Raw genomic sequence first — 27,167 nt, 5'->3', positions numbered from 1 at the left:
GACCTGTTGTCTACGACAGCTCATTGCTGACGCTCGTAACGCTCTTGCCGAACTTATTTTCGTTGATTATGGCGATAGACACATTCGTCTGACTTGACCACCACCGTGATTCGTCAGGAGATAATGATAGAACACCGATGCCGTGGATCGATATTGTCCAAGGTTGACACTGCAATTCCAGTCTAACTTTGTTCCCACACATAGGCACTGCGTCGAGTCGCTGGCGGACGGCATCGACTATGAGTGGCCAGATGCCGCCACCACAGTTGGCCAGACACATTTTGTGCATCGAAGAGGGCGCAACAAGAATATGTGCTAAGTGCGCCATTGCAAGCGGGTGGTGCGCCGCCAAGTTGATCGATCTCTCGACATCAGGAGGGGGGCGTGTCTCTGGCACCTCTTGGTCATGCCCCTCGTAGGGCGCTTGGTGCGAGACGTTGAATCCTCCCGATGAGCCAAATCATCCATGCTCGCATGAACCTGATTAAAGGCGTTCGGGATGGATCGCACCGTTACATTTCACGACCAGAAGCCACGCAGGCCAGGCCAGATTGTAACGATGTTTTCTTCGCACTTTTGCGGGGGTTTGGGTGAAGGCGATTGGCAGGTTCGGGTTGATATATCAGGTCCCGCCATACCAAAGTGCCAAACAAGTCGTAAGCAGAGTGGACTTGAATATCCGTACAATAGCAATACGTTAAAGTCCCCATAATAAAGAAGGAGCCAGGGTCTGGCCAACGATCGTGGATACTGTGGTGTGTCTGTCTACTCGTTTGCGGCACAGCCGCAGCATCTCAAGTCCACAGGGCAACTGGATGTAACAGTGCTGGGCCACGTCGAGCGTGCAGATGACGGCCATATGTCAACTTGAATCCAGTGCTTCAGCTCATCTTTTGACAAGGGGTGTGCTGCAAGACGCAGGCTTTCCGTTTGAGAGTGTACGGGCGAGCGTGTGCTGTTTTGGAACCTGACGCTGCATGTCAGACTTTGGAGCAAACCAAGACGCAGATGGAGAGCGGTCGGTCCCTCGTAGGGCTGGGAGGAACACTTGGGGCCGGCAGCGGAAGGATTCTGAGTGTGTCTAATGGCCGGTATGTACGAGTGTACGGAGAAGGGTTCCGTCGGCCAAAGGTGTAAACGTAAAATACGCGTTGAGGGCGTATCAGTACGTCCACGTACAAAGGTCCCATCCGTCTGGCTAGCCACGGCACCAGCTGGCCCGCGAACAGACCATGACGTCGTAGGCGCGGTACTCGAAATTGGTCTCATTGCGGATTTCCCTCTACCAAAACATTTGTCGTAGGGAAGTGGTTTGGGTGAAAGAGCGATTATTCGTGACGGTGACAGCGTAGAATTTGAGGGGATTCATTCATGGATGACGTCGACGTATCTAGAGCAGAGCCGTGCCGCCCCTCTGCATATCTTGTCGACGAATCGGCAGGCAGTATACGCGGCTTTTCTGGCTACGCTCGTGAACACGGAGAGCAAACCAGAAGAGGCAGTTCAACCCTTTTCCCAACATGAGTATGCATTCCGCCGTGTGGTGTGACCTATGCGTCTCGTACAGGCAGCCCTAAATCGCTCTGCCCTACAGGGCCAGAGAACATCGGGTACTCTGCGTACCCAAGAAGACCTGGCTGTTCCCCGCCAGTCTGTGAGGTCTGTGAAGCCGCGACGATTTTGGCGGCGTTCGACCTAGAGACGCCATGGTCTGAGGGAAGGCGCTCCCAACTATCGCATTTATAATCTGCTGACATACAACGACGAGCGCCCGCAACCTGGTCTATGCTGTCTGTGCCGCCGCGAAACTTCCGGAGGTCAGGCGAGGGTTAGAAGAGCTAGGCATTGTTGATGATGCGTGGCCTAAAACCTGTCTCTTGGCTCTTCAAGTCAACGCCCGCTTCTTAGGTTCAATGTGAGCCTTCAGGACATCAGAGCTTGTTCGAGCCTTTGCGAAGTCGGAGACTTCGACAGCCTCTCGGCGACTTTGACTAGGTCGGGGTGAATCCGGGGTAAGAGGCACAGTCCTCCCCCATCGGCCAAGGATTCCGCAAAGTCGATCAGACTAACAGTGAGATTTCCTTTCAGCAAACTGTGTCCCTTGGCCGGGATTTGGTAGACCTGGTAGCATCATAGATTCGGGCCCCTTGGTGAAGCACGGTGTTTCTGGCAAATCATCAGGAGAAAAGAATGATATGATCCCACGCGGAGTATGGGAAATGCAAAACACTGAAGAGTCGGTGACGCTAACAATTTTAACGTAGCAGACAGACGCCATTTCCATCTCTTTGCAGCTCAAGACCGCAGTTATATGTGGGAGAGCGGAGAGAATCTCAAGCAAAGTGGGATTCTGCGGTGCCCACTGCACGCATGCGGGTTTCTTGTTCACAGGGCAGTGTTGTATGCCGTGTGCAGCGTGCTGCAGAACGACGGGGAATATGAGGAGTCCACGGAACACCCCTAGCCCGGTGGGCTACAGCCGCTTGAGCTGTAAAGGGCGAGATGGGAAGATGCAAGACACTTCTGAAATGTCTATGGTGAAATTTCTAGGGCCCGTAATATGAAACACAATGGTAAGCAGGACGTCTTCCTATGGAGGTTTTCATTTGATGAATGTCCGTGGGTGGCAGCGTCGTTGGTGCAACGGTACAACCTAACCTCGTGTGCCGAGTGCTTTCGACAACGTTTGGTTTTACGACTTCGCAACCTCGGCCTTTTCCTTATTGAGTCGTTTACGATAAATCAAATGCTTGGCCGGTGCATTGTGTTCATTGCTTTCAAGGGGTCCCAAGGGGCCCCATCACGCTGCCCATCCATACTGTCGGAGCTTGGGGGCGAGTCCCGAGACTTTGGAGCTCACTCGTCCGAGGCCGTGGCATGCCGCATGAGCAGTGGGCTGTTCAGAGTTCAGAGTGCCTGGCAACCCTGGCCGTCCGGTCTCCATTTCGATGGGTAGTCGTCAACGTGGCAGTTGTTCCTCTACTCCGTACACACTTCAAGGGTCCGTTCAGGGTGTCAACAGCACTCGCATCTTCACTCCTTTGGGAAGCAAGCTTCTGCTGTGTATTTGCGGTGATTCGGGTTATCCGTACGGACGCAGCCAGTCCGGGTCGGGTACGGAGTGGTCATTACAACCTAGCTCAATGTGGCTCCGTAGGATTTGGAGTTGACGTTCGGATAGCAAGGTGATGATGAAAACCAGGATTCAATCGTCAACGGCCAGAACTCAGGCTTTGGGAGCAGCGGTGAGGCCGAGGTTCACAACGCTCACCACAACGATTAAGTTGATGATGTCTCCCATCGAAGGTGGCAGGTGCTCCCCAGCCTTCTACGAGTCCACGCTGATGACAACTTGGGGCGTGGGCAAAAATGCAATGGATCCGGGGCCGGATTGAAGCGTGACACTGCAGCTTGTCTTCATCGACCCGTTCTTGTGTCAAACCTTGAGATTTGTCCAAAGTTTCGCAGTCTTTCCTAGTCTGGCAATTCGTAAATCTGGCCAACGAGTTTTCGACCGTAATCTTCGATCTTTCCCGCTTCTTGCGTCTTCCATGCGTATGCGTACGTCTCACATAATCAAGGATGCTTTAGGACGCAGCCTATTGACGAAAGCGCAACGATCCGCGATGACCGTGAAAGTGGTAAGAACTCAAAGCGTCGTATTTGGACCTATTCCCCTCTCACACACATGGGTCGCACGAGTAAAGAGACGTTTCCTTAAAAAAAAGTGCTTGTTGCGTTTGCATCTGGCAGAGGCTCGATTTTGAAGGGGTGAATGTCATCGGACCCAAGCCAATGAATTCGCAGCTCATCGGGGATGATAACATCTGACTGGTATCAGAACCCCACGGCTTCACGCTGAGGCACTCTCTCTTCTCTCTCGGTTCGATTTTTTTTTCTCAACTTCTGCGGTCATCACATGGTGTCCAGGTGCGTTTTTTTGTTGTTTTTTTGCGGCAAATTAACGGGCCACCTGAGGATCGATCTCGTGGCTTGAATGCTGTCCATTGCTTTGAACGTACATGCGCGCCATGGACCAGGCTACATGGCGTGAACAGGTGAGCCAGAGATAATTGGCTCGAATAAACGCTGGCCATCAACGCCATCGGATGTTTTCGCTAGGCAAAGTGTAATATGTGCCGGAATGTCTGAAAGCGTTTATGACCCAAAAGTCGGGAAATCATAATCCCAGTATCCGTAAAGATGCTTCGGATATGATAGGTACTGTATGGCCAAGAAAGAAGCTAGAGTTGGTGAAAACAACATGGTCATCGGTGCCAACCCGACCCAACCCAAAGTTTAAGCCTTGTGGGATTAATATCGTAGTGGCAGGGACTTTCCCGGTAGTGTCGATGACGGACGGCGGATTATGGGGCGCTTGCTGTATTACTCAAGCCCTCAGTGGCCGTCTAATGTGTCAGTCGGAAGACCTCCGCTTGAAATGTGTGGCTCATCTCACGGCCTGAGCCCGTTGCTGATGTGATTAGGGCGACTGGCGTTGGTGCAGTCCACAAGCCCGGGCCTCAATGGGGCTGCACCATCTCGTCCGAAGCTGTAGCTCTGGGGCTCCAGCTTGAAGCGGCCTAAGAGCGACGATCGCGTTTTGCGTCTCAAGGCAGCAACAAAATGCACCTTGGACCAGCTGGCCCTAGGTTTCTCCGTCTAATTTAGAATATGCAGCACCTTCAGGACGCCGACTCACGGCCTGAGATGCTGCCGGGCGTCAGATGCAGTTCGACCACCACGGAAACCAGCCGCAACATGGAGGCGTTGGTGCAAGGCCACGGATGGCCACTGAAGTGACTTGAAACAGCGATGAGCAGCGTGGGCTTGCCACAAGTGGAACGCCACCAATGGTGACAGTCAACGTTTGCTCAAGTGAGGTGGCGTCCAGACTCGTGGGTGTGATGTTCCAGAGGGGCGGGCAGCAGCTCGTAGTAGGTATGTACGCGACTATGGTAGCTACAATCATGTTGGTGGTGGGACTGAATTGGTGCTTTTAGAACTCTACCGGTAGAGCCGAATCGGAGAGGTAGCCGTGCAATGCGAGGTTCCTTTGTTACGGCGGTTGAGTTGTACCGCTGTAGATGTGCTGTCTGCTGACGGCCAGCAACACCCTTGACTGGCAATGATGTGCATCGTCCTGTCACTCAACGAGACTGGGCCGAAGCCAATTGTTACTTGAAGGCTCTTTCTTCCCCCACACGTTGGAGATGATGACATGGCGTACCTTCGAGGGGGGACTTTTGTTGGCTGTTGAGCGGTAGAAGCTTGTGGAGAGCGACAGCGCATCTGATGAACGCCCGCGAGAGAGAACGATGAGGGCGCTGTAAAACTGAGAGACCAAGCCACGCCCCGAGTTCCCGCGCGAGCCCTATCCGTGATTTAGTTTAGTGAGCTTCGAAACTGTGCTGGATATGCCAGGAGCAGGTAGCGCGGCAACGATCCAGTACCTTAGGCCTGAGGCTCAGTGTCTCCTCACCCCAGCCCTAAAGGGCGTCAAGGTGCGGGCGACGGCGTCATGTGTGGTCTTCTAGTGCGTCGGGAAGTGACCGAGGTCACGGTTCGGGAGAAGGACGCTGATTGAGTAGAGTAACGAGCTAGATGTGGTCAAGACTCAAGGGACGCCCCATGATTCGGACAGCAAGCGACCGAGGACGCTGAGGCCGAGAAGGCGAGATAGTCTACTACTGCGTGGACAGCCGAGCTGGACTGACAGGCTTGACGAGGTGCAGAAGGATGAAGCGCAGCCAAGGACTGGTAGAAGAGTCTGCCTAACGGCGAAGCAAACATGCGAGAATAGTGGCGATGTGATGGGGACAGAGCCTTGTCGTCGCGATGGCAGTGCAGCGGAGACATCTGTATCCGTACGGGTACTGGTATTGCGGTGAAGGCACACCTTGGAAAACCGTTTGCCAATGTCTACCTAGGACTTTCTTCCCTTGCTCAGGTTGCCGATGGCTGAGTGAAGTGTTTGGATGGCATGGCATGGCTTGGATGGCCGGTCGTGCTTTCTCTGTGCGAATATCCGTATGAAGCCCAGTGGGAAAGATGCAGCTGTATCTGTTTTCGTATAGACACTTCCATCAGTAGCAAGAGTGGGTGAGTGGTAAGGACGACTGGAGGTAAGTACGGAGTACTTCGTACCTTATCCGTCCATGCCAACGTTGATGGGGGAGGGGTGCACGGTAAGGTAAGGTAAGGTAAGCCGTTGACGTTACCGGGCCTGCCCTTGCTGCTCTGGATTTTAACGACTGCCTAAGATACCTGGTCTGGCCTGGCCTCGCCCATCCGCACCAAGATCTCGGGACCGGACGAGGTCAAAGCCAGCCGGCGTCTGGCAGTAGCCACCAAGGGTGTGTTCTGCCGGCGGGAGAGAAATTAGAAGGGAGATGGGGGTTGAAGACTGTCAGTGCCCGTGATGAAGTGAGTGAAGGAGCTTTGCCAAACACAGCTGCATCGCTTGAGAGGTGGGTTTGCGTCCGTAAGTGTAATCTGTGCGCAACATCCCGGTCCTGAGGTGAACACCAAGTGATGACCAGCGGAGCGGCGCCGGCAGGCAATTTCCAACTTGTCTAACTTCCACTGGGCCTCGCGAGTCGGAGGTTGTCACTGCTCACCTCAGGCCAACAAGGTGTGTTCTACGGAGTACGTCTCCGAAGTATACCGAGGTCGGCTGCATTAGGTAAGCCCGATGAGGAACCGCACAACGTACTGCGTTAGTACACTAAGGTAAGGTAGGTAGGCAAAGTCACTAAGTACTCACAGATCCACTTCAGGGTTGACCCCAAGCAGCACGGTCTGTCGATCAGAAGCTGACTTTAATCACATCGAGCAAGCACGGTTCACTGCTTGGCATGGCAGCAAGCTGGGGTTGACCTTCACCCGACATCCATGAACGAAACGATGTATCCCTACGGGGTGAACAATGATGAAAGGTGTCCACAGGGTAAGATGATGGTTAGGTATCCGTAGAAACATCAACGGGGTCATTGCAGAAAACTTTGTCAGAACGGTACGAACTTTTGTCAGTTGCGTCAAGCTGAATTGCTTGATAGGTGGTCTCGAATAATTCAGCCCAACTCGGCCACGATAACAACAACAGTAACGAACACGGGAGCAGAACCTGCCTGTAAGACTTAGAAAAGCAAAAAGGAAACTCGTTGATCGTCTGACTGGATGTCTCTGAAAGAAATTTGGGGCAAGTTGCACCCGTGGGAGGCAGACTACGGATAGATGGTATATCCGTACCTAGTAGGTGATGACGGGTCAGACTCAGACACGAGATTGGTCAAATAAGCCGAGACGCCCGAGTTCCTCACCTCATCACCTTAGAAAAGTCAAGGATAGGCATGTCCAGCATCTTACGGGTATTTACAATGTGGCGTACAGGTCAGTGTGGGAAAAGGCCATTGGCTTAGGTTGTTTTTCCCATGCTGACGCCTTACGGACGCTATTTGGCTGTCCCGCGCGGGAGAGCTTCCCAGATCCATGCCTTCCATTTGTTACTCTACCTTTTAGGTTAACAACATGGGGAGGTAGGCATCCGTCGCCTTTAAACGACCCAACTTCTGTCATGGCCGAGGAACCTTGGTCGTCCGACGTCTCGCTGCTCCGGAAAAAAAACCCTCAAGGAGAAAAGAAAGTTGACCCAAATTTGGAAAGACGAACAAATGATTAGAAGGAGGCCGGGAAATAGAAAAGACCTGGGAGCAAGCAGACGAAAAACAAAGCCAAAGCCAATTATTGACACACCCAAGACACCCACCCACGTCTTAGAGGTATGGAAGTTGGGACTTTGACATTGGACAGCAAAACGCCTAGCGCACGTAGCGCACCCACTGCGGCTACCCTGGCGCAGACATCTCACACGCTCGTCTAACCTTCTAAATCGAGCCATTGCAGGTCCCATTTGCCGCTGCGGTGCCGGTCGGGGTGGTTGTTGTCCTAAACTAAGGTATTGGTAATCCGTCATCCGAATGTACATTGCCCCAATGTGCGTAATGAGGTAAGGTAAGGTCAGATGTACGGAATTCTAGTGCTCATCCTCGTCCGCACACCCACTTCCATGTCTTGCCCCGGATACGGACTCGGAGCAATGAGAGACGACACAAAGCCGATGCGCGGCGGGGTCTGTCGACGACCCCATACCTGACGTACATCCGTAGGGTATTGCCTTCGTTTGTCGTGTTTTACGCTCGCCCGGGATTGGTTATCTCGGTGACATACGGACACTCCGTACGGATGGAACGAGAAGTAAGGTAGAGATTGTGGACACGGGATAACGTCGAGTCACCGCCATATCTCCCGTCGGCATAAATGGAAGGAATGGCAGGCAGGGTAAGGTAGACTGGACTCCCATTACTTTAGACGCAATAAGTATGCAAGAACGGAGCCCGTATCCGTGAGGTACCCTGAGGGAAACGCCTTGAAGAAGATGCTGAAGGAAACAGCAATCGTGATTTTCCTTGCTCGTTCCCAAGGCGGCACCTGCCTTACCTTGCCTCGCCTTACTGTGCCGTACCGTCCGTAGGAACATCCAGGTAGGTACGGATATCTAGGTAGCTACCTGCCTTACAGAATCTCTGGATACGTATCTACTCTTTCTGCCCCGGTTCCCCATGAGGCGCTCTTCTAGACCCGAATAAGATTAGATTTCCATGACCCAGACAGTACGTACCCTGCCTGGCGCTTTCCCGACCACACACCGTGCATCCCCACTCCCGTCCTGAACGACGAACGACAGCTCCAATCTCCAAGGCCTTTTTTTTTTCTTGCTCCCCTTCTTCTCCAATTATCGTCTCACCCAACCTGCTCACATTCTCTCCACCATATCCAAGACTGGGCCACATGCGGACAAAGCAGCGACAAGGATCCCGATCCTTTATTTTCAAACTCTTGGGGGAATCCAAGGGACTTGTCATTCCCTCGCCATTTGTCGCACCTGGACTCTTACGTTCTCCCCTGGGTCCCCTCTCCTATCCGTCTTCCGTTTCGCGAATACGTCCTGTTCGCACAATCTCTCTGCTGAACGCCGCCTGCACTTCGGCGGAGACGGTCAACACCTGGCCCGTTCTAAACCGTCCTCCCGTGTCAATCTCTCGTCTTCACCTAACCTATCCGGGCATCTTGTTATTCTGCAATGCAGCGGTATGGATTGGCTTCCGCTTCCGCTTCCTTCGTTCCCAATTTGAGTCGCCCATCGTTGTGGGCACTACCCAACCCGCCCGTTGAGAGCATCTAGTGTCCGGCTTTTTCTTCAAACGGTTTCCTTCTATCGAAGTACCTCAGTCTTCCAATTGGACTTGGGAATTCGATACCGCTGCTTACCCGCTATCTGGTTTGCTGTCGATGCTGCCAAGAAAACAGACGAATTGAGCACATAAAAAAAAATGAGAAGTAATCGCTTCATACATATCCTGTAGCGTCACAGCCCATCGGACCAACATCAAGTTCTTGCTCTGCCTGTCCAGTGCCGGGCTAGGTTTGCTACGCAAAACCGCCGTCCCGACGTACTGGCTCCCGGCCCAACACTGCCATTTCCTGGGGCCCAGTGGTCAGTCACCTACTGCAACTTAGACAACCTCAAGAGGGCATGGATACAGGATGCCACACACACACACGCGCACTCACATTCAACCATACACAGGCTTCCTCGACACACACACACACACGCACACACTGGCTGCTAGGCCCGGCATCCTACTAACCCATCATTTCATCTTTCCTAGGTGTTCTCTTGCGCGCGCAGCGGTTCCTCAGTCCTAGCTTGCTGGAATATCACCTCGTCGAATCGATGATCGAATGCCCTCAACTCAGGGTACTCAGACATACAATTACGGCCCCTGGTTCCCCGTTAACGTCGAAACTGCTGCCTCAATAGGGAATAAGGTCAATTGAAGTCCCATTACCCACTCTTTCCCGATCATAGACCGGCTGGGACGGGTTCAAGTCAAGGGCTCCCCTTCCCCGTCACCAACATCCGTGGGCCGTCGTCTTCTTCCCTGAGCCCTTCCCCGAGGCCCAGCACCAGCACAGATACCTAGTACTACCTTACTGTGTAAGGTAGCTGACCCAGAAACCCAGAAACCCAGAAACCCAGAACCCAAGGGCCGGTCTCTGACGGGCAGCCAGGGCTCGAGCGATGTCATCCATGATCCATCCTCTACTTTCCACACCTCTTTCACCTAGCAGTGCTTTAGTGCGCACTAGCCTTAGCCCTGCAGCCCGTCTCAAGCTTGAAGCAGGGACGTTGACCAGGGCGTTTCGTTACGGCTGCCAATGCTTTTGCCGGAAATGCTGGAGCCTATCGATCCCTTCCCCGTCCCCTCCATAGCCCCATGTCTTTCTTCACTCATCAACTGTGCCCGTCTGCCCATCATCCCCCTCGACTGTGTACGGATACCTCAGCACGCTCCGCAACCCTCACTCACTCTTACTCTCGCTCTCATTCTCACTCCCCCCAAGGTCTCATTAATTCTGTATTGCATGTCACTCTCACTCGCTCACACGCCTCTAGCAGCGTGCCTCCGCTCTGCGCGCGCTTTCGCTCTTACACCATGCGCTAGGAACTCTCTCGCCCGCCCTCGCCTCCGTTTACACCCCCTCCCCTCCGCTCCCAAGCAAAAGTCTGCCCTCGTTCCCCATCTTATACACGCCCCCTTATTCTCCACACCCTTCTGGTGTGTTGCGATCACACCCCCACACCCTCCATAACATAACAGTTTACACACAATGGGCGCTGGTACCTTACTCTGTTCTCCATCCTGGCCTGGTCACTCAATCCCATCTTTCTTACCCTGAACCCCTGCCCGCCGTCTGGACTTACCTCCATGTAGTGTAGCTTGTCTCTTTGAACATGTCCGTCTCTTGTGTCTTCTCTCCTCTCATGCGATGAAAAAGGTACGTCCAGAGGTCGGGATCTGGGCTACCATCTCCACAGCTTTTCACTGCCCGCTTGCCATTTATAAGCCAGTGCCCGCTCCTAGGCCTGTGAGGCTGAGATCTTTAACCTTCTGGTGATATCCAAGTTTAGCATCTGTGATCTCGTTGAACCAAAAGCCTCCACCTGGCGAGCAAGCAATCCTTCCTTCTCCAGACCTCAAAATCGTTGCCTGATCGTCCTGGTCTCGTTATAAGTCGTCGATCCGGGTCTTCGAGTATCAAACATCGTCACTGGCTTGATACAACTCATCAACTGGTAACAACGCTTGGACATACACAGCAAAAGGTATACTCTTACACAAGTACATCTCGACATCAACTCTTCAACAACTTCGCCCGTATGTGCCATCCAGAGTTTCTTCATCGTCGTCCTTCTTCTTTTTCAATGGCTTCCAGTTTTTCTGAGCAGGGTTGCGAGGACTCTTACTCACTTCCACCCAGATCTAGAGCAGGGAGCCGTGTATCAGCTACAGCTGCTCAATTCGCCAACATCCAACTAGTCGATTCCCCCAGAACGCTACCGTTAGAGTCCAGCCCCTCGGTCAGATCTGAGGCTCTCCATTCCTCCGGTTATATCAGTCCCAACCCGCCCAACTCCGCAACCTTTCTCTCAACCTCCAACTCACAAGGATACTCGCCCTTTCCCCTCCTACCTCCTGAGATCTTGAACGCAGCAGAGTGGAACGAACACGAGGTACATCACACTTCGGATTCGACCCCTCTAGTCAGAGTGGACCCCGCCCAGGACTACTCTTCCAACCAGTCCTCTCCGCCACTGAGAACTGGAGCAAGCATGAGGTGCGCTTCCAACATTGTACCAGCCACTAGACTATAAAGACCATCTAACACTTCCTCCTTCTTCAGCACTGTTGCTATTCCATTTGACCCTTCGTTCACCATGGGAAGCCGATCAGCATTCACTTGGCCTGGTAATTAACCGTCCATTTCAACTCCCCTCTTGTACCCTTCTGGGATTCTCTAACAATCTCAACTTGAAGGTCTCGACAACCCCGAAGCAAGCGGATCATTACTTGGCCACAACCTCTCTTCCCTCGGACACCATCACCAAGACGCCAGCCTCACACCACCCAGCGGTTCCAGATCAGTAACAGCAAGCCCGCCACGGGGGACTTTGACACCAGAGCAGAGGGAATTGAAGAAGCAGAGAGACATGGCTCGTCGAGACTCAAAGGCATCACAACGCGTCCACAGAGCTGGTAGCAACCCCTACATCCATTCGCCTCCCCTCAGCCTACCCGACGTCTCTTCAACAATGGGCGTACCCGTGTACACGACAGCACCGGCGCCAATCTCCCTTCTCGCAGAGCCGGCAACTTCAATGGGATCGTCATCATACCTCCCCTCTTACAGCCCGCCTCTGTCAGACCATGGCTACCAGAGCGGATACCCACCAATGGCCCAGGCCTACGGCATGGGTGGCATGGACTACTCCAACCAGTTCCAACCGCCAGCACAATACGGGTATGTTACGAGAGAGATGGGGATGGCCCAGGAAAGACGCTTCGAAACTAACAAGAACCAACGCAGAAGCCGACACTCGATGCCTGTTGGACAAGACCCGAGCCTGATGTATGGCGTGCCGCCATCGATGGGCCCCGGAGCCCCAGACCAAGGGGGGCACGTCAGAGTGGTGCAGAGCCGGCCTAAACCTCAATGCTGGGAACACGGCTGCAACGGAAGACAATTTTCAACCTTTAGCAACCTCCTGAGGCACCAAAGAGAAAAGTCTGGGCAGGCGACCAAGGCCACATGCCCTAATTGCGGCGCCGAATTCACAAGGACGACGGCAAGGAACGGCCACCTTCTCCACGACAAGTGCAAGCAGCGCCGAAACACGTGAGTGCTGTTGGCCGTTGGAACCAACAGCACGCGAACGGGGGAGAGAAAACCAGCAACAATAACAACAAAAGTCCCTTTTTCCAACACACACACACACACACATACGCAAGCCATGCAAGGACCTTACGGCCGTGCTATTTGCGGATGGAGGGGGGAAAATACCAGATCCGTTTTACCATTCGAACTGTACATGTTTGGGGCATTCGAGCATTTACTTAAACAGGAAACGAGAGAAGCCGAGGAGGGTTACAAAAATATCGCTGGAAAGGAGGGAGGAGTCACATAGGTAGAAGTTGTCCAACGAGCTTGTCATTGGCACACTTTTTTGGGAGTTCATTTTTTTGTTTCTTGGTTCTTTCATTTGGGTTATTTGGGTTTTCCTACCGGGGAGGTGTTTTTTCGGTTTGTTTTCGCTTCGTCATCTTTCTTCGTTCTCACGACAATTTTGGAAGGCTTTTGTCTATGGGGGAAGCAGCGGCAGGAACAGCACCAACGGCACAAGACGATCAAAATCGTCCAGGTGGCACATCTTCTTCTACTCAACTTTTCGATATCGATATCGATAGAAACTTGAAATATACCCTTTCACTAGCGTCAAAAAGAACGCATCTTTCTACATACACGTTCCAATCCCGTTCTCTCTCAGTGCATCAGCGTCAAAATTAGGGACATGCAGCAACTTACGTTGAAAATCAAAGTAGATGCAGTCCGTCAAAATTAGAAATCACCATTGTCCGTCTTACCAACATCGTCTCATCTCGTCTCGTCTTACAACTCATCTGTAAGACGGACATGGCACCCGGCTTCCGTGGAGAAACCCTTTTTTTTTTTTTTTGGTTTTCCCTTCGTGGTTATTTTTGACTAGTAACAAGTAACAGCAGTGCGCGCAGACTTACCTAGCGGACATGGCATCCGAACATTTTAGGCGTGAGAAAACAAATCTTGTTGCCTTGAAGGATAAATTACAAGCATCCTTGAACGCACGTCATATCGAAAAATCAATTTTTTGTTTTTTCACTTTCGCTCTTTCGCTCTCTCGCTCTCATATCCGCCTTGTCGTTAGTCTACATGTGAAAGACATTACCAGGGGGAAGGGGGGCCTGGCGGAAGTGGTGAAGCGGGAGAAGGGAAAAAAAGAAAAGGCCTCTGCAACCCCGGCACTTTTTCGCTTGAACCCCTGGCAATCTCGAAATTGGGTGAGTCGCCCGCAACCGGCAGCCCGCAATGTCTCTCAAGTTCCCTCACGCCCACCCCACCCCTTTCTCTGTTTCGGGCATTTGTTACCACCGACCGTGGAAACGACCAAGCTATCCAAGCTAGGGCCCTTGAATCTTATGAGTGAGCGAGCGAGAGCGGGGAGGGAGAAATGGCTACTATCCAAAACAATGGGAACTTCGAAGAGGGGCGGGCCCAAGGAACAATTGTTGTTGGCGGCCGCCAAACGACGCCGTGACGCTGGGTCCCTTGTCAAGGCGGCCGCGGAGGCCAAGTAAGAAGAGTGAAAACGAGGTTGGGAAGACGAACAGGGACCTGCCCTTCTCTCTCCCAAACATACAAAGGAGGGAACAATAAGCATTTTCGCTGGGAAGGGGTTTACGAGATGACAATGGAGCTCCTCCCGATCATGCGGCATAGTCTGGTAGGCTAGTTGGATTTGGAATGCGGTACTCCGTGAGGGAAAATGGGGACAACCAAGCAGGAAATATGAGTACATTACCTTACGTTGCTTTACATCCGATGTCGTTGGATCTTTTGTCAATTCGTCAGAAATGGAGATACGACGGATTGTGGAGGGTTAGACGTCGGATGGACCAAGGTTTGGATGGATGAAGGAGGGGGGCGCGACGACGTTTCCAGCGAGGGCCACGGGAGGAGAGGAAAGGTCCTAGCTTTCGGAGTCGCTCTCCGTCCATAGGGGAGACGCTGATGCATAAGCGCCAGCGCCAAGTGAGCTATGAGCCGGGGGCTTCCTAGTGATGTCAAGATCAGTCGAGCGGAGTTGGAGAGGAGACCGTCGTGCTTTATCCGACTTTTGCAAGGGCCCGGCGGAGACTCGAACACCCGGTGGGCTCCCCCGGTTCCCAGCCGTGGAACTCACGGATCGTGGGGCTGGATTTCCAGGCCACCGGCGGAAGCAATCTATCGTCCACGTGTACTTCGGACGGGGAGGTGTGAGAGAATGGCATCTGTGATCTGGTAGACTGGTACGCGGCGCGCCCAGCATCCCATCTCGCTTGCTTACTATCGCTCGCCGACATGGAGGACCATCGGATGATATCAAGAAAAATATGGGGATTCTTGGTGGTGGATGGAGGTCCCCTCTTCACGCCGGTGCCGGACCGAGACGGCGCGCAGCCAACTTTGGGAAGGGGGGGGCGCTTTGGCGCACTTTGAGGATCAATATATGATGCCATTGTTGACTGGGGATCGCCCCAAAGCGTCTCCATTTGTGAGTCGTAGTGTTAGAACCGGGATGGCTAGCAGAGCCGCTGCGAGCAAGTGGCTGCCGTGCAACGTTGAGAAGCCGTGGAGTCGAAAGATGCTTTACCAAGTTTACGGGTCGACTGGCGTAGGATCGGCACCGTACAGGCGGACAAGGCAGGTATTAGACATCCATACTGGCCGCGGATGCGATTGCCTTCTTCTCGAATTCTCCCTCACCCATTCGACATCGCCCGGTACCAGGACAGCAAAGTTTGCAGTCATTTCTTGTTCGCGAGAAATGCTGATTTGACGTCCATCGGACCAAAGCCGAGACAAAAACGCTAGTCGGTAGACCATCCAGAGTTGAGCGACACATGCAATGAATACTTGGAAGAGTATGCAGTTGGCCGAATCAGGCTGACCGACTTGCATGCTGCCATCGGACAAGGAAACGCAAGAGGGGCCAGTCGACTCAACCCAAGCCTCTTCTGTCTAGTGTAACTGGTCCCGGCGGGCAATTGAAGACCCGCCTCCCGTCACAACGGACCTGGTTGGGGGACTAGGAACCTGGGACCCGGGCTCCCAGGGCTCACAAGGGAGAGCGGGCAGCGATCGCCGTCGCAGACGACCCAGACAAGCCGGGTTCAGTCAAGGCAACGAAGTTTTTTTTTTTTGCAGATGAGCTGCTTAGAGTTGTCTGGCTCGACCGGCGCATCCGTATTCAGCCGTCTAGACTCTAGGCCAGGAGTGGCAGGCCAGAATTCGTATGAGTAGGAAAGCCTCCGCAAATCTCAGGGTTATGATATCTTCTAGGCCAAGCGGGCTGCAAAACGGTGAGCAAAGAACAACAAGCAAGGTGAGGGGAACAGGATCAGATACGTACCGAAAATGAAGGTAAGGCGAGGTACGTACTTATTGGAGAATGGGAAAATGCTGGAGGTGTGTATGGATAGTCACTGTGGTGTAGTGTGTGGTGTAGCTGACTCCGCCTTCACCCCTCCCCCCATGTCCGACACAGCCGCGATGGAAATAGGACGGGTCCTAACTGGTAGGGAAGACGTTGGTAGGTTGTAGGCGTCCCTAACGATGTCTGGTTTAACGTCTATCGAATCCATCTGATTATGGAAAGAGGTCGGGGTTGGAGGGTTGATCGCGACAAGCCTGCCTTTAGGCATCAAAATAAGGTCGAATAGGAGATGCACAAATCTCGTTTGAGCTGAGATGAGTTCTTGCTTCTGAGAATTTGGGGCTTGGAACGGCCCGCCAGGGCAAGAAGGAATAGACAGGCGGGCGGGCGGCGGCGGAGGAGGCGGCGGCGGCATACCGCGGCTGTTGACGCAGGTAGTGCGCAGACTTGTGCGGTAGTCATGGCTATCGTGGTGGTGGTCATGGTTGTTGAAGTTCGAATTTTTCTGTATCACTACGACTAGACGATGACGACGACGATACCGTCGCTTGCTCCTTTGGCTTTGAGGGTGTCCCGTCGATGGCTGCGCGACGCCCACGCGCCTCTCCGAGGTCTTCCGCGGGAGGATGAGGCACAGGACCAAGTGATGCTGCGTCAAGGGCGTGTCATCCTCCGAGTCCGAGAATTGCGAAGGAAGAAACGCAGCCCAGTCCGAGATCAACGTGGGATTGAGGAGCCATGCAATGCAGATGCAGTGCGAGGGAAGACGACGTGGGTGCCACCCGGTTGGTGTCGACGACCTGGTGATGGATCAGAAAGGGCTGGCCTGGCAAGTTGTGAGCGTTGAGAGCGACACTGCAAAGGTGAGGGAGGCATCTTACTGGACCGCCCGGACTTTTAGAGGGGCGCCCCCGCCGTCTGTCAGCCTTCACCCAACAGACGAGGAGGGCAGGCGTGGCAGGGTGCAGGGGATGCTGCGGACAGAGGAGGTGAAGAAAGTGCAGTGCAAGACCACAACGGTGGGTACCTTACCTTGCTCTGTCCTGTACCTTGAGGTAGTACCTAAGGTCCGTAAGGTAAGGTAGGTATGGACACACCTCACTCCTGGCTGGGTACGTAGATATTCCGTGTATGGCTACGTTACCTTCTTTCCTCCCGGTTGACATATTGCGTAGATTCCGCGAGGTACGGATACTGGATGTTACACTACCCTTGCTGGGCGTGCAGACCTGGGAGTGACGACTGACTGTAGGTACTGTATCAGCAGTGAAGGCAATCTCAACCTACCTTACCTTAGGTAGTCAATGCTCAACACGCCGTCCGGTCTCCTTATTGCCACTTCTAATGGGGAGAGTCGAGACTGTCATACCTTGTCCCGTCATCCCCAGAGACATCATCCTTACAAACTGAACCTTCGGTCCCGAGGCAAGCTCTCTCGTCCGAAATCCTTGCCGGGTTCACCGAAGACGTTCATCCATGGTTCTGGCTCGTGCTTGTCGGAGACTCTCCGCCCCCAAATTTTAATCTCAGGGTGGAGTGAGCGGTTCAATTCGCTACCCGAAACTCTCGCAAGGGCCAAAAGTTGGTACCTATTGCAACCTCAGCTTCGCCAAGTACCCAACGTCGTAGTACTTACTGTGGTCATAGTGTAGGTAATACTTCGCTCTTCCTCCACACCCCGACTGGCCTTCCCATATAACTCAATCTGCTCTCTACTGAACCCCCTTTCTAGAGACTGGAGTAACAACTCGACACCCTGCCCTGTGAGGCACATGGCTTACAAGGAAAGGCCAGGAGTGGAAGACGGGGCGAGAGAGCCGTGAGCAGGGAATGAAGCGGCTTTTGTGGCATGAGGGGGGACAGCATCCATCATTCATGCGCTGAATGTGCCCGCATCTGTACGGATGATAAAAAGAAGACCAGGGGCACCACCTAGAGAATCTGATGTCATCTTTCGTAAGTCGCCTGCCTTGGGAGTCGATGTGCGGCAAAATATCGAATGAGAGCTGAGGGAGGATATGAACAACGTCGTACCCATTTTGGGATAGTCGAATTTCTGGTCTTTGCTAGGTACGTTCATGGGTTATCAGTTCACTGCAACCAGTAAGACGAGAGCAGAGACGAGCTCACTCTTCTGAACAGTGCCCTTCTTCCCCAGGCTAGCCGAAAGTTACCCCTTCCTGACGCCCGTGGATTATCCGTCATGCCTGGAATTCCGCAAGAGACTCGGCCATGATTAGACAGGCCCGAGGTTGACGGTCGGATGGGCAGACCCTGTTCGTAATGGCTCAAAAAAAAAAAAAGCGTGACCAAAGATCAAGAGATCCAAATCCCCGTGGATTTGAGCGAAGAAGGGTTGGGGTTACGAAGGGGTCCAGTACCTATCGGTGGGGGTTGGCGATGGCAAGTATCCGTAAACCTGCTCGTCCGGGCTCCAGCACGGTTACCAAAGGTGCCTGACTGGCTGGCTGCAACACTTGGGATGTGCAATGATTGGTCCCTGGTTTCTGGATCCAACCTCCAGGTTACGCTGTTGCAGCCTTCTGCAACCTCGATCTTACTCCCGAACAGGCTCGGGAGTAAACACCTCGAACGCATAGTAACCTTGCGGGTGTCCATAGCCTGTGTCCGTAGTGTACAGTCACGGACAGATGTCAATAATTGAGCCCCCTTGGGATGTGATCCGGGGGCTCCCCGTGCTGGGTAAACGCTAGTCTAGGCGGATGACTATCACGCCAACCGCTCGAGAGTCGAGATTACCGTCATTAGAGTGGCCTCATGCTCCACATGAACGTGTCGGCGGACCCAGAGCGACTACAAATGATCCTCGAGCTTGGCAAACCGACCCTAGTCCCGAATTCTCGTGCGCGTTCGGCCCCATTACGCCCGTCGGTGAATGACCGCGAACGGGGGAGACTGGGACCTACGACTGTCGGGCATGTCGGTATTGTCATCCGGGCTTCATCTGCGCGGCTTGGTGTAGTATCCACGACACGGCAATCCGCGCCCAATACCAGCTATTTTCGTATCGAAAATGAAACAGATCGGGAAAAGGAGAAAAGGGGCCGCCGTTCGGCAAAATCGAAAATTAGACTCGCGACAGGCCAAGGAGCTATCAGCTGTGAGCAAGATAGCACAGACGACTGCTGTAAGACTCGACTGTCCTATCCTTTGACAATACGAGTTGAAAACGCTGTCTGTCTAGGGTGGCTTGCGACGGACGGTTTGGCGTCATGGATATACGCAAGCTCTGTGTCCCCAGGAAGAGACATTCATACTCGCTGGTGTTTCAGCCATTGCAGAGAGATCCAACTTGCCACCGGCCACACGCAATGACGCGAACTGTAGGCAGCTTCAATTACAGTCGATGCAGCTGTGAACTGGCGACAACTCTTCGACCAACCAATGCATGGGGCTCCCAGACTGTTTGCCGCAAGGTTGGGGGCCAAAACCTAGCCTTTGTTATATTATATAAGCAGAATGTGCAACGGGCAAACATTCACGTGGAGCTTTGACTCCAGCGACCCGGAAAAGTATCGGGCCCATATCCTACCGGTTTGGGGAATCGCCATAAAGTGAGGTTGCATTGGTGATGGCCCACTCTGAAGGCAAGCCAAGTTGATAAGTTGACAAGTTGACAACAAGCTGTCACAGGTCCTGACATGCTGTGGCCATCTACTCTCCTCGTGCGCCATTGGACGGAATACTCGACGACACTCGTTGCGTCTTGGGCCTTATTGGCCACCACGCGACCTGCAAGTGCAATCCTTCAAGACTCGTCAAGCGTCTGCTATTCGATGATAGCAGTAGCGAAGTAGGCGCAGCAAGTTTGACCTGAGACGCCAAAGCATAGTCTAGCTAAGTGCAGCTGCTTCCTTTTCTGGTTTTTCGGGATTTCCTGGTATTCCAATGACCCCTCTCTAGTTATTGAAAGTCTTCGTCCCAAAGTCGAACTGGCGTTTGTCAGAGCTCGAGTACCTGTGGCTGTCTCTATCCCTAGCCCCGAAAGCTCCGGGTAACCAAACGTGTGAGCCCTTTATTTATCATCCGTTCCAGTGGCCGAAGTCCTCAACAATCGTCCGAAGTCGTAACGTTGCTGGTAGAACAAGCTGGGGCTATTAAATTGCTGATTGCAGGCTCTGAACTCACATCCGGGGACATGAGCATATGCTTATCACGTACTCCGAGATTGTGGGAGGTTGTGGTAACGATTCCAGAAGAGCTATCGCTTTGGACTACAGGAAGACGCCGCTCTAGCAGTCAAACAGCACTGCATAGAATATGTTGAGACACTCGGTAGCCGCTCGTCGTGTTTCTTGTCGCTTGCGCGCTACGGGTAGGCTGACGACCTGTGATGACTTCCAGGCAGCAGTATTATTGAGGTCCACTGATGGGCTGGGCGGGCGAATTTGGACAAGGTTGGTGGCTTGATCCACTGCCGTGCCGGTCGGGAGCATCCCACAGCCCAGTCCGTCTGCATCCATATCGATTCACCCTCCATCTCGTCGAAGGCTAGTCGCTCAGAAGCCAGCCCTGTTGGGCGCGAAGTGGCGAAGTCACCGGCAGGACGCTGATGTACATTGGCGGCGGGGCGAACAGGTGGCACGAAAACGGTGCTACTGTCACTTGCAAAGGATCATGAAGCAACAGTGGTCAACGGCTAATGATGGTTGAAAAGCAGGGGCCGGCTCATAGGGCGACAGTGGAACAGCCACATGGAAGCTCTGGAAAGGACTGTGCCGCTTTCAAGCATGCACTATCTCGTCTACCCGGCTGCTTTGATTTGCAGGCAGACGTTAAGGGGAAGCCATGGAGCTGTGGCCCCTGATGAGCAGGCGTTCAGATCGAAAGGATTGCAGACTGGGTCATCTTCAGAACCACGAGGTAGCCGATAAGTAGCGTTGAAGCATTGACGACAAATACGGCAAGCTTGAACAGAAGCATGATAAGTCTCATCCTTTTCATGTAGGTAAAGCTGACAGGCTTCATCCGTAGGGTTCATGTCGAAGTCGTGACAGCCTCTTCGTATAGACAAGCGTATATCGAATGACCAGGTCACCCCGTGATATGCTTGTCCATCATTTCAACCTCGCTCGGGGTTAGTGACGGTGGAAATTAACTGAGCCGGAAGACAGCAGCCGTCTGTTTGTCTCGGGGCCGAATGCCTCTTCTCCTTCGATAACTCCGTGGAACTCATGGGGGTCGCATTTCCCCGCTTCAAAGGAAGAGGCTTGACGACGCATGAAGCTGTGATCGGTCATCAAAGTGGCCGATTGGGTTAAGCCCGCAACGGTTCGGTGTTTGAACCACTTTTTGGCCAAGTTGTATTGGCCTCGATTCTGTTCGCGTACTCCCGAACAGATCTTCCAGGACGGAGAGACGAGCCGACAGCGAGCGATATTGAAATGCCTGCGTATCGAAATACCCGGATGACGCGACAGCTGCCGGACGTCGATTGCAAATCGCCCCGGCCTTGGACAGTCACGGCGCCCGTTGCTTGGGATGGCCCTGCCTCTTTGTACTGATTGAGGAGCATGCCCACTGGCAATCAAGGCTAGACTCGAATCCTCGGACGATTTGGAGATTGCTCATGATATTGCGCACTGGCCAGCAATACTCCACGTCTGGATACGAAACACGGTTAGTCGCCAATGACTTGTGGGAAGAATGCGTTACAGGCTCTTTGCGGTACGGTTGAAGCTTTGAGGGGTGCGAAAACAAGTTCGTACCGGAAATTGAGATCTCATTGCTCTCTTGTTGTATCTCTTTGGGGGTTTGCGTTCATGTTCAAGCCTCCCGTGACCCCTTGCTCTGGCCCAACGGTGATACCCTGTCATGTCTCCTGTCTTTCTCTATGTTGAAGCATGCAGGTCCTGTTGAGGACAAGTTTGACGCAGCTTGTCTCGATCCTTCGTCTCGTTACCCCACACTTGTCGTGAGGGAAACACCACTTGAAGACATGCCCTCGACCATGCTCGACAGGGAAGAGCGGCTGCGGGCGCTTTAAGCGAGTATTTGTGGGTTGGTGGCAATGATACTGAAATGACTTGTCTATGATCCTCAATTAACGCGCCTAGCTAGGCACGGTGCTTTCTTCCGGCGGTTTTGAGTCTTCGTAGCTTGGTCATGGTTGCGGATTGACATCGGGAGTCGTCCGCGAATATGGTGGAATACAGCGGTTGCTTAGATAAGGTAGCAGGGGAGATATTGAAGGTGTGTAGGATACAAGCGAAAGAGAGAGAGAGCGTCGTATTGTACGGTGTACCTTATGGTAAGGTAAGGTAGAGCAAAGGGAGGAGGTGTGAATGTAGAAGTGGATATTGGCTCAGAGGGGCGTGAACATAAGACAATGCTGCAGGAGCAGAGGCCACTCCAGTATACTGTGCTCAGTACGGTGTTTTTCGCTTCTGTACACTGCCAGCCATCAGGACGCACGCACCACCAGCATTTGCGCCGTGTGCGCCTGTCTCGCTTCGTGGCTGCCGCTCTGGGCGTTCTTTCCCTCGGGTTCACCAATTGAACGATGAACGCCGCGCTAGCGCCTGTCGCCAGCTGCGGGAGCATTAAGCGCGACACTGTCATAGGCCCACGTTATCCCTCCCAATTTTGAGGCGTCAAGCACGCTCTAAGCGCAGCGCTTAACCAACCCATCAACGCCAAACAAAGTAAACACCTACATACACCTACTTAGGAATCAACAACAACCGGCGACAGCACGGCAATCCTTCACGATAGACAACGTCGACCGACATAACTGCGACTTCCTTGTTCAGTCACCGCACTATCCTTGCCGAGACTCTGCAATGAGGCAGGCCTTGAATCCTTCCGCTTGAGCTCATCTGGATGCATTCCACAAGCAGTCATGGCTATGATAGTGAGTGCCGCGCCGTCCAGGTGGAGCGGCAAGAGACAGAGTGTGTTCAGATCAGTCTTTGACTCCGAAATCTCGCAACCTACTCCTCATTCGATACCTTCTCAGAGGTTCAAGCCGCAGGGAGAGCCGCTCGGCGGCGCACTATCACCGCCACTACACCATCAATCATCCTCCCGCTCGCGTTTCCCCAGCCATGGCAAACCTTCAGAATTCCACGTCTCGTCTTCATCTCGGCCTTCAAAAACCTCTGCTTCCATGCCGGCCAGCGACCAAGTCCGGTGGGACCAAGCATGGCACATTGTGACGACTCGTATTCAGCTTCCGCCGTCAGTGGCCGCTGAGGACTCCTTTGGCACTTTGGCTCCGGAATCCCAGGATTACGATGCAGACTTTTATGACAGTCTAAAGCTGGTTCTCCATCCAGCGAAGCACGCTGAGAAAGCCGCTAGTACCGAGGACATCCTTTCCTGGCATACTCAGCAGGTTCGCCACCACTTCGCCCAACATGTCCTCCCCCTACTTTCCGCTTGCAACACGTACGGTGACCAATCCCAGGTACTCCTCGGAAGCATCCATACTTTAGAAGCAGCTCACCGCCAGTATCTTTATGGACTGTCTCTTATCGTGCGGGGTCTTGAGAACAAACATGCAGACATCGCCGTCGACAAGTTCCGCCGTGATCTACACGCAGTCATCGGCAACTCCATGTCGCAGGCGCTTATGGAGTCTCTCCGAGCTGTCCTGAGTCGCCTGATGAGGTTGGTTCTGGGCATGCAGCAGACCAGCACTCCCTCAAGCTTCCCTCGGACAACCGACCTCGAAGCAGATCGTCAGGCAGCAGCGGCAGCGGCAGCGCGGCAAGAGCTTCTGCAATTGATTGAGGCACTGCACAAAGTAGGACTGGCAGGCGAGAGGTTCCAGGTCCTATTCGCTGAACTCATGGATGCCATGATGGTGGAGCACATTAGAACGTCATTCGCGGGCGCCTGGACGCAGTCGAAATCTGATGGCGGGAAGGATGCTCCGCGCGCCTCGTCTGTGCCTCGCGCTACGAAACTTGGCCACCCTTCACGCTGCATTGCTGCACTTTGCAACTGGGTCGAGAACCATTACTCGCGGCTAGCAGTCGAGGTGTTTGCTCGCCTTGGAAGCGGGGACATTGCTTGGGCCGATGTCGAAAAGTGGAAGGAGATTGCCGTTGGGCGATTAGCAGTCATGCGTATTCATGAACTCTTCGACATCGTTCTCCAATGGCCCCACAGCAGAGGCGCTCTCGATGACCTCCGAATGGCAATCACAACGCCGCAGAGACGGCTACAACTGACGGACACGTTTTCGGCAGCGTTACAGAAACGGCTGTTGCACCCGGGACGGTCAACACTGGATATACTACGGGTATACATTTCCATGATCAGGACGTTCCATGCTCTAGACCATTCCAAAGTACTACTGGACCGTGTGGTCCATTCGCTGCAGCTTTACCTATGCCAGAGAGACGATGCGATCCCCATCGTCGTGACTGGACTACTATCAAACCCGGATAACTCAAGTACAGAGGCAGGCAGTACTAAGCTTATCGAGCTCGCCATTCTACTCAACGATCCATCACAGCAGAGAAGACCTGCCGTGGAGGATGAGGAACTGGACTGGGACGACATGGAATGGATCCCGGATCCCGTTGACGCCGGAGTCAACTACAAGCGTCCCAAGTCAGAGGATGTCATCGGGACCTTAATCAGCGCTCTGGGTTCTCAGGATATATTTATCAAGGAGTTCCAGAATATCATCGCAGAGAGGTTGCTGTCCACGCAGGTGGAGTTCAGTCAAGAAGTCCGTGTGCTTAATCTACTGAAGAAGCGGTTTGGGGATAATGCCTTGCAAAACTGCGACGTCATGATAAAAGACATTCAAGACTCGAAGAAGGTCGACGCCATCATCTCCAAGACGGTCAGGACAGGCGTTATCGGTTCCGTTCGTAAGGCCCACAATACTCCCTCATATCATACCAAGATTCTTTCTCGGCTCTTCTGGCCAACTATGGACAGGGAGCATTTCATCTTGCCCGGGCCTGTCGTCGAGGGTCAACGACAGTACGAAGGCGAGTTCGAGCGTCTCAAATCTAACCGCAAGCTTACATGGCTGAATAATCTCGGAAACGCTACTGTAAGCCTTGAACTCGAAGACAGGACAGTTGAGAAGGAGTGCAAGACGTATGAAGCCGTTGTCATATATGCATTCCAAACAGACGAGTCTTACAGCGGACCGCTTCCCGTACGTCGCACAGTTGACGAGCTTGAAGAGGTGCTGCAAATGGACGATGATCTGATTCGCTCCGCCCTTTCTTTCTGGGTCGGTCAGCGTGTCATCCGCGAGATTGAGCCGGGCACCTTCATCGTCATTGAGAAGCTAGATGACGATGCCGACGATGGAGGGAATCCACCTGGACCCGGCCCTGATGATGCTCCTGCGCCCGACTCAGGCGACCTTTCACCCAAGAAGCCGGGCGCGTTGGATGCCAAGGAGAAGGAACGTCGGCAGGTGTACTGGCAATTCATTGTTGGTATGCTGACCAACTCGAGTCCAGCCATGCCGCTGGTCCAGATCGCCATGATGATGAAGATGTTGATAGCGGACGGGTTCCCATGGAGCAATGAGGAGCTGCAGGAGTTCCTTGCAGAAAAGATGGCGATGGATGAATTGGAGCTGGTAGGAGGGAAGTATCGACTGCCAAAGAAATGAGCGGCATACTTAGGTTTCTCCAACAGTAGAAAGCAGAGTTGTCAGAGCTGGAGGTGCTGGGTGATTCCCTATGACGGGATAGTTTTACAACACAGTTTGATTACCCTCGGCTCATTTGTAAAGCCACACTTTAGTACAGTCAATAATAGCTACGATACCCAACCAAGTCATGCTCAGGTGTCAATTTTCCGTGACGTGGATGCTGTGACTGAAGACCACGGCTCACAGTGGACAAGATATCTGACCCCATGTACTCTACAAACACCTTCTTCTGGTGTTGAGACTATTCGTAACGTCATTTTGATCCATCAATCCTGCACCCAGATCTCCGCGGACATGAGCTTGATGCCTGTCAATCTGTCGTCTGGCAGTTTGAGTATCTTAGGGTAGGAGTGACTCTATATTTCATTACAACCCTCGTTCCGGCTACAGTGGTTCTTGCATCAAAGTCGTCTCTCCTCGTTCCCTCTTTGGTATCTACTCTCGATTGAAGGGACTAGGTCTGAAATTGCCTCACTCGCATCGTGCCTGACTTCGACGAGAAGGGAATATCTAGAGACTTGATTCAATCTCCGTAGATACATGGTATCGGGCTAGGACTTTTAATGATAATAATTCCCGGAAATGACCGAGTCCGTGACACGTCCGTCAGTAATCGGGTTAATGTGCCCGCCTGGTTAACGTTTCTCGCCACTGATTGAGTATGATGAGGCTGACCATGGCCAACTCTGATGTGTCGGTCCCCCACACCCCCTCTCTGATCATGAAATATTTGTCAGTCTTCATGATGATGCTCTAGGGACTGTTCGGTTAGACGCCAACGGCTGTATCATGCCTCCTTGCGTTTGAGGTGCTTCGTGTTGACATGAAGATGAGTTTTAAAGTAACACTCCCAATTGCGTTGAGTACATCTGGGTGCAAAGGTATCTGAACAGTCTATGAATGCCCGACAGAACCTACCAAATATTCAGGACTCTTTCTGCTGACTTCTTGAGCTCGCCCTGTGATCGAACTTGTACGCCTTTGACTTGTGATGGCGTGAAGATACTCTACTTCAAGACCTAGGAAGTCTACAGACCGTCAAATATGCTTTGAAAAAGTGCCCTCAAGCAGTGTAATCGCCCCTAGATGTTGACATGGGAATCCATCATCCACTTAGTGAGCTAGGCACGAGGGGGGAAGGCGAGGCTCCAGGCATCAGCCACTGAGTGTACAAAGCGATATAAGGTGACATGAACTTACCCGGACAAAACTCAAGCGGCTCTTGTGGGATTGCGCCAGAGATATGCCACCGAGCATACCTTGCGATCAAAAGCAGCAGACTTTGCCCCCCAACATCATCAGATTCATTCATAAACAGATGATCTCACTATGTATACGACTAGGCAGTACATAAGATCTGTAAATTCCAAAGCAGAA

At 53.0% G+C, this 27,167-nt stretch overlaps 8 protein-coding genes across 8 annotated transcripts; 4 read left to right on the top strand and 4 right to left on the bottom strand.

Annotated features, from left to right (window-relative positions):
• Nucleotides 1-3,212: 3,212 nt before the first annotated feature.
• CCOS01_07887 (uncharacterized protein) lies at nt 3,213-3,521 on the bottom strand (the record flags this gene model as incomplete). The annotated part of the gene is made up of 1 exon (XM_060456050.1): nt 3,213-3,521. A coding segment is annotated over one exon (309 nt), but the record flags the coding sequence as incomplete, so codon positions are not given.
• Nucleotides 3,522-8,915: 5,394 nt separating this feature from the next.
• CCOS01_07886 (uncharacterized protein) lies at nt 8,916-9,194 on the top strand (the record flags this gene model as incomplete). The annotated part of the gene is made up of 1 exon (XM_060456049.1): nt 8,916-9,194. A coding segment is annotated over one exon (279 nt), but the record flags the coding sequence as incomplete, so codon positions are not given.
• Nucleotides 9,195-10,488: 1,294 nt separating this feature from the next.
• Nucleotides 10,489-10,716, top strand: CCOS01_07885 (uncharacterized protein; the record flags this gene model as incomplete). The annotated part of the gene is made up of 1 exon (XM_060456048.1): nt 10,489-10,716. One exon carries the CDS (start codon nt 10,489-10,491, stop codon nt 10,714-10,716), a length of 228 nt encoding a protein of 75 aa, XP_060313940.1.
• A 613-nt stretch (nt 10,717-11,329) lies between these two features.
• On the top strand, nt 11,330-12,805 carry CCOS01_07884 (uncharacterized protein; the record flags this gene model as incomplete). The annotated part of the gene is made up of 4 exons (XM_060456047.1): nt 11,330-11,742; nt 11,809-11,873; nt 11,943-12,426; nt 12,493-12,805. The coding sequence occupies 4 exons, from the start codon at nt 11,330-11,332 to the stop codon at nt 12,803-12,805; spliced, it is 1,275 nt and encodes a 424-aa protein (XP_060313939.1).
• Nucleotides 12,806-15,357: 2,552 nt separating this feature from the next.
• CCOS01_07883 (uncharacterized protein) lies at nt 15,358-15,660 on the bottom strand (the record flags this gene model as incomplete). Its single annotated transcript, XM_060456046.1, has 1 exon — nt 15,358-15,660. The coding sequence occupies one exon, from the start codon at nt 15,658-15,660 to the stop codon at nt 15,358-15,360; it is 303 nt and encodes a 100-aa protein (XP_060313938.1).
• A 521-nt stretch (nt 15,661-16,181) lies between these two features.
• CCOS01_07882 (uncharacterized protein) lies at nt 16,182-16,550 on the bottom strand (the record flags this gene model as incomplete). The annotated part of the gene is made up of 1 exon (XM_060456045.1): nt 16,182-16,550. One exon carries the CDS (start codon nt 16,548-16,550, stop codon nt 16,182-16,184), a length of 369 nt encoding a protein of 122 aa, XP_060313937.1.
• Nucleotides 16,551-21,234: 4,684 nt separating this feature from the next.
• On the bottom strand, nt 21,235-21,606 carry CCOS01_07881 (uncharacterized protein; the record flags this gene model as incomplete). The annotated part of the gene is made up of 1 exon (XM_060456044.1): nt 21,235-21,606. A coding segment is annotated over one exon (372 nt), but the record flags the coding sequence as incomplete, so codon positions are not given.
• A 1,391-nt stretch (nt 21,607-22,997) lies between these two features.
• CCOS01_07880 (Cullin family protein) lies at nt 22,998-25,748 on the top strand (the record flags this gene model as incomplete). The annotated part of the gene is made up of 1 exon (XM_060456043.1): nt 22,998-25,748. One exon carries the CDS (start codon nt 22,998-23,000, stop codon nt 25,746-25,748), a length of 2,751 nt encoding a protein of 916 aa, XP_060313935.1.
• Between the last annotated feature and the right edge of the window lie 1,419 nt (nt 25,749-27,167).

This window comes from Colletotrichum costaricense (genome assembly GCF_030867565.1).
Source record: "Colletotrichum costaricense strain IMI 309622 chromosome Unknown Scaffold_7.1, whole genome shotgun sequence".
NCBI classification, from domain to species: domain Eukaryota; kingdom Fungi; phylum Ascomycota; class Sordariomycetes; order Glomerellales; family Glomerellaceae; genus Colletotrichum; species Colletotrichum costaricense.
This window is presented reverse-complemented; position numbering and strand designations above follow the sequence as displayed.